The following is a 6438-nucleotide window of genomic DNA, read 5'->3' as shown; positions in this document are numbered from 1 at the left end:
CGGCCCCGTCCCTGCTCCCGGTGCGGGGCACTGGAACGGCTCCAGCCTGGCCTCTCCTCAGAGAGAATTCCGGGATTCCCGAACACCTGAGCTGTGCCCGGGGATTCCAGCCCGCTCACCGCGCCGATTCGGGAGGGGATCGGCTGCCCCTGTGCTCCCCGTGGCTCTGGGAAGTGGTTCCCCCGGATCTGCCGGCTCCCGCCCCGGCACAGAGCTGGATTTGGGCTTCAGGGATTCCCTGCACTGGGGGCTGCTCGGGATGTTTGGGCGTGTAAAGTACAACCAGAGCCTTGTCTCGATCAAAGCCAGAGTTATCTTGGAGCCTTTTTCTGAGCTTTATCCAGTCACCACCGTCCCTCTGCCGGGCCCGGGTGCTGCTTTAGCAGGCGTTTATTCCCGCTGGTTCCGAGACCAGGAGCCCCATCTGGGAATGGAGAGGGTGGTGATGGGGTGGGTCCAAGGGGAGACCTTGAACTCCCCTGTGAGGGGCCTGTCTGGGGACATTCCCACCTGTCGCTGTTCCCGGTGTCTCCTAACACAGTGACAAGAGGCTGGCGCTGTCCTTGCTCGCTGTGGGGCCCGTTGGGACCCGGCCTCAATGGACGAGGCATTGTTCCTCCTGCTTTGGCCATAAAATGGGGCTAATCCCGTGTAAAGCAGCGGGATGGGCTGCGGAAGGAGGATGGGAGCAGTGTAAGCCCTGGCCAGGAGATAAGCATGGAGTGATTCCAGCCTTCTGGCTGTCTGCAGTGGAGTATTTGTCCATGTTCTGTGTTGATCCTTCTGTACATCCACCTGGGAGAAAGGCAGGTGTGCAGGGTGCACCTGGAGCCGAGGGGTGGCCAAACATCCATTGCTGTGCATCCTCCTTTGGAATTAGGAGCAGAGAGGTGTCCCCAGACTGCCCTGTTGGGGCAGGTGCTCCGGTTTGGACACAGCGCAGTGACCAGTGGGGATCTCACACTGGCATTGCTCCAGCCACAGTGCCAGGTTTGGGAAAATTTGCACTTTCTCTGATGGATTTTGGAGTGTGAATTGTTAGCTGGCTGTGCAAGGACAGGGTGAGCAGAGGGAGCTGCAGAGGGAGGAAGGAGTTCCTTGTTCCATGGATGCCCCTCACTCATAGTGCCAGGCAGTGAGCTCTGGAATGGCTCTGTGGACCTCTGGGCTGCAGCTGATCCAAACAAAGTGGGAACAGGTGAAGCACATCCCATCTGTCTCCCTGCAGCCGGGATCTGCCCTGTCTGGGAGTTGCCTCACGTGGAAGGAATTGTTTGTGTGTTTGCCCTGTGCCATGGGAACTCTGCTGGATCGGGGCAGGTCCGCCGGGAGCTGTGGGTTTGGGCGGTTTGGGAGCCGGTGACCGGGAGGGAGCTCTGTCTGTCCTGCCTGTGCCATGGATCCCGGGGGTGGCAGGGGCCATGTGGTTGATTCCAAGGTGCATTTCCTCCTTCCCGGGCAGGAGCAGAGTGAGGAGCTGGAGTGAGGGAGGAGGGAATGTTGGGAGCTGGGGACACGTGTGTCCCCATCCCAGTAGAGGTGGGAGCACCTCCTGCTCCAGAAGGGACAAGGCATGGAGCGCCTGGCTACCTGTGGGAAGGCTGAAGAGGGGCTGGAGCAGATGAGCAGAGTGGGGTGGGAAGCAGGGAAGGAGGAGCACAGGGCTGGGAGGGGAGTAAAGGGAGGAAATCAGTGAGGCTTTACAGGGCCTTGAAGCGAGAAAAGGAGATGCAGGCTCAGAGAAATGGAAGGTGGCAGCAGCCGTGCTTGCACATAATCCCGAGGGAGGGAATTTGGAATTAAAAGAAATCCCCAGAAATGGAGGTGAAGGAAACAGGAGCAGCTCCCCTGTATGAGTGGAGGGAAATCCTGGAGAGTGGAGATGACTGCTCCAGAGGTGGCTGAGCAGAGCAGAACTGGGAAAGTGCTCCAAAAAGGAGGTGCTGGGATGGGAAAACCAGGTGGAATTTCTGAGGGAGAGGGAAGGGGGAGTGAGCAGTGACACAGGCGCTGGGGGAGGAAGGAGCAGGGCAGGTCTGGAGGAGCAGCGGGAGAGGAGGAGTTGCTGGGCTGGAATTGGCAGAGGGAAAGGAATGGGAAGCAAGAGCAGAGCCCATGTAGGCCACAGGTAAGCAAGATGAGTTGGGGGCTCTTTGGAGCAGGGAAGTCTGTGAGTAGCCTTGGTGGATAGGGACAAAGTGGCCAGTGAGACAGAGGATTTGGGGCAGAGGTGGAGGGAAAGGAACAGTTGGTTGACCAGAGCTGGGCAGGTTGTAGGGCTGGGAAGGAATATGTGTGTTTTGGAGAATTGGGGCCTGAATTTGTGTAGTCTGTGGGAATCTGGGGTGGATTTAACTTGTGTTTCTCCTGGACCCCTTAAGGACTGCAGAGCAGAGATCCCGCATTTTGACAGCTTTTTCTCTGGGCCTCTGCAGCAGGGCTGGGGCTGGGGAGTCCTGTGGGGTCTCAGCATGCCAGGGGGATCAGGAAGGCATTCTGGGGAGCTCTGGGAGCTGGGATGAGCTCCTGTTTGATGAGTTGTGGAGTTATTCTAGGCACGGGCAGCTGGAGCAGGGATGCATTCTCACTGGGATGTCACTAATGGCAGCACTGGTGCTCTCCCCCTGCTCATGGGCCTGACCCATAGGTACCTGATTCCATGGGGAGCTGGCTCTGGCACGCACAGCTCCGCAGGGATCACCGTGTGGAAGGGCTGGAGCTCCTGGATCTCTGGCTGGGAGGGCTGGGGCAGAGCAGGGCCATGAGGCGCATGCCCACAGCACCCTGCGAGGGCAGGGTGGGGATCTCCGGAGGAGGAATTATCAGGGAACAGCTCCTTCTGCCTGGCAGCGTCTGTTTGAGGCCGAGGTGTGGCCGTGCCTCCATGGCGGAGCGTTCAAAGGGCCGGGTGCTCAGGGAGCAGATTGCTCCTGCTAAAGCAATCAGCCGTGATGTCAGGCCTGCACTTCCGATAGCCCATCCCTGGAATTGCTGTTGGGCTCGGCTCTGTGGGGTGTTGGGCTCTTCCCTGAACAGGCAGAGCGGGGCTGGGAAACTGCTGCTCTCCAGGGAACTCTGTCCCTGCTATGGAAAACAGCTTTCCCTGGTGTTACTGTTCAGTTTGCTCTACTCAGGAGCTGCTGCCAGGTGAAACCTGCACATTCCCTACCGGGCAGAGCCTCAGCCCCACATTTCCTCTCCCTCCCAAGGGCAGGGAAACCTTGGGGTGGGAAGTTGAGCTTTGGTCCTGCAGAGGCCGAGTGGCAGGAGCTGTTCCTGGGTGAGTCAGGCGGAGTGGCCGTGAGCTGGGGCTGAGCCCACTCGGTGGTAACACATCCTTGTCATTAAAGCTGCCTTTAATTGGGCGCCGCAGCTCTCCCAACCTTCACTCGCGTTTAGTCAGCGCTAGAGAGTTCCCTGCCCACCCCGAAGGAGAAACTGGGGAGGCAGAGAAAGCTGGAAGGGAGAAAGGAGTGAGCTGTAGGCTGTGCTTGGACCTGCAGTGCCACGGCGGCAGCAAGGGGAGGGCGGGTGGCAGACGGTGACAAGGTGAGGAGTGGTGGCTGTGGCAGCAGGAACTGGTGGGATATGATGGATGATGGGCTGGTGGCTGCTTGGGGCAGGTCAGGGCTGTGGGCAGGGACGCCTTCCACTATCCCAGGCTGCTCCAAGCCCCATCCAGCCTGGCCTTGGACGCTTCCAGGAATGTGGCATCCACAGTTCCTCTGGGTAACCTGTGCCAGGGCCTCACCACCTTCACAGGGAAGAATTTCTTCCCAATGTCCCATCCAGCCCTGAGCTCTGTAATTTCAAATCCACTCTTCCTTGTCCTGGCGCTGCAGTTCCTGATAAATCCAGAGCTGCAAAGGCCACTTATGATCATGGGATTGGTGTTTTCCATGGGCCTCTCCTGTCTCCTGCCCTCCAGGGAAGGGGGTGAGATTCCTGGGTGTTTTTTCCTCCTGTGGTCTCCACCCTTATGTTAAATCCTGGAGTCGCTGCTCAGCCCCTGCCCCTCAGGGAGCCAGCACTCGCTGGTGCTGGGATTTGAGCCGGAGCTGCAGGAAGGAATTCCCAGTGTCCCTCCAGTCCTTCCAGGGCTCGGGTGGGTTTCTCAGGGGTAGAGGGGGTGGCTTGGAGTTCCTGCAGCAGCCAATGCCCCTGGGCTGGGACAGGAGACGCCGTGGCCAGGCTGCTGTGGCTAATGACAGCCGGCTCCATCCCTTCTCTCCCATGCTAATTTCTGTCGCTGTTTTTTCCAGGCGAGCTGTGGCACACCAGACCTCGAGTTTTAATGGTTTTATGTAGTTTTTTTTAAAAGACTGATGGACAGATGAATGAAGAAGGATTTTAACAAAAGAAGGGGAAGGGAAAAATGGAGCTGTTTGGAACAAACTGAGGTTTCTCCCCGCACTGCCTGGGCCATGGGTGAGACAGAGCTGCTCAGCACCCCTTCCACCCTTTGGTGTCTGCTGGGGTTGTAAAGGTGCTCCCTGAACACCCCCTTCCTGTTCACCTGCTGGGAAATGGTTGCTGCAGAGAAGATTTAATGAAATTCCTGTCGCTCCTCAACCGCCGAGTGGATACTGAGCCCATGGAAGGGCCTGGGGGGACAGGAGAAAGGAGCAAGTAGGAAAACCCACAATCCGCCAGACCTTCCCCTCCGCCCCCCTCGAAAAAAAGGATTTACAGCTCAACCTTGCACCAGCTGTTCCTCGGCTTTAACAGACAAGAGAGAAATAAATAAAATTAAACAGCCACCGCCAGCCAGCCCCAGATCCCGGTGAAATCAGGGAGAGTGTTTCCGTGACCCCTCCAGCAAGGGGAGGAGGAGGAGGCACGGCAGCTCCGTGAGGAAGCTGGGATTGCTTGGAGACCACCCCCTCCTCCCGTGCAGCACCGGGGGCTGCGGCAGAGCAGAGGCGGATTAAAAAGGAGAAGTGGCTGCCCTGAGGCTCCCGGAGTGGCTTTTTTGCAAGCACTTTGCTGATCCTGTGCTCTTCTCGGGGTGCTGGCTGGGTGGGAAGCACCCTGCCCGAGCCTGGGGAATTCCCTCCCTTCAGAGCCTGCCTGTGGGAGTCCTGCTCCCTGTGGGCTGCTGCCTGGACTGAGGCTTGGAAGGGCTCTCAGCATTCCCACTCCAACGGTTGTCCTAAACCCAAATCCCCTTCTCTGTTGTGAATTTTTAATGTTTTTAACCCTCCTTCCCTGCGCCCGGGAGCTCTCACGGGGCAGAGCTTAGAGTGGGCTCCTCTCCTGGGCCTCCTGCTCCAGACCCTTCTCCGGACTGTCCGCCCCGGTCGGAGCTCGCCCCAGGAGCAGGCGTGGGGGCAGGGTAGGGGTCAGCCCCTGTCCCCCTCCCCTTCTCATCCTGCTCTGAGTCCCCTGGGGCCTGGGCTATGCTGCGGGGCGGACCCCCCACCACAGCTCCAACATGCCAGCAGCCTCCGGAAAGAGATTCAAACCCAGCAAGTACGTCCCGGTCTCCGCTGCTGCCATCTTCCTAGTGGGAGCCACCACCCTCTTCTTCGCCTTCACGTGAGTCCCGGCTGCTGGGCCAGAGCGGGGAGGGCCGGCAAGGACAGGGGACAGGAGCTGGGGTTTCCTCCCAGAGGGAAGGGGGATATTGTGCTCTGGGTGCTGCCGCTGCAGCGGGAGCCATTTCACTCCATTTTTCCCTGCGTGCTGGCGGTCCTGGTGAGGCACCACTCAGCTCCAGGTCAGCTGGGTTGGGAACTGGTTTGTGACCTGTGGGTGGAAAACGCATGGATCACTTTCTCCTTTGGAGCCAGGCGAGGTGGATTGGTGGGCTGGGGCAGGACACGTGTTATTTTTAGTTTCATAATCGATTTGTGAGCCACAGAGGAAAGTTCAGGGAGGAGAACTCTGACCCCTGTGCGGATCACTCGCTGTGTTCTGTCCCCTGCCTTGGGGCAATGAGGGTCCCATGTCCTTGGAGGGGGCCCCAGGGAAATGGCCAGCAGGTCACTGGGGCCTGGGGGGGCCCATGGGGCTGGGAGATGGTGCTGGGTGCTAGAGAGGCGTGGTGACATCCCTGAGCTGCTGCTCTTCCCTGCCCGGTGACACGTGCCTCGCTGACGTGCTCAGGGGGGTGACAGGCGGGGCAGCAGAACCTCGAGGTGCTGAGGGAGCCCGGCAGAGGGTGGCTCAGCTGGGCTGGCACCACGGCACAGTGTGCCAGGCAGGAAAGGCAGAGCATGGCAGCTGGAATGGCTGCCAGATCCTGCAGGGCATCCCTGGGGTCTCAGCAGGGATATGTTTGGGGTCCTGGCAGGGTGTGGGAAGGACCTGCACCCTCAGCTTCAGGGAGCCTCTCCCACTCCCTGGGCTTTTCCTGCTGGGGCCACGGGAATCAGCTGGAGCTGCAGGAGGCCAAAGGGACAGGTGCCATGGCTGCTGGCCCCCTCCTGGGAGGAG

At 59.4% G+C, this 6438-nt stretch overlaps 1 protein-coding gene across 1 annotated transcript in view; it reads left to right on the top strand.

The window, feature by feature from the left end:
- The first annotated feature begins 4267 nt into the window (after positions 1 to 4267).
- The window catches only part of ZDHHC5 (zinc finger DHHC-type containing 5), an 11116-nt gene continuing 8945 nt past the window's right edge, over positions 4268 to 6438 (top strand). The window contains exons 1-2 of the mRNA XM_031061503.1: positions 4268 to 5283; positions 5411 to 5538. Coding sequence (XP_030917363.1) covers positions 5435 to 5538 — 104 coding nt within the window. The 5' untranslated portion in view covers positions 4268 to 5283; positions 5411 to 5434. The remainder of the gene's footprint in view (positions 5284 to 5410; positions 5539 to 6438) is intronic.

Source organism: Geospiza fortis, unplaced genomic scaffold, assembly GCF_000277835.1.
Source record: "Geospiza fortis unplaced genomic scaffold, GeoFor_1.0 scaffold450, whole genome shotgun sequence".
Taxonomy (NCBI): Eukaryota; Metazoa; Chordata; class Aves; order Passeriformes; family Thraupidae; genus Geospiza; species Geospiza fortis.
This window is presented reverse-complemented; position numbering and strand designations above follow the sequence as displayed.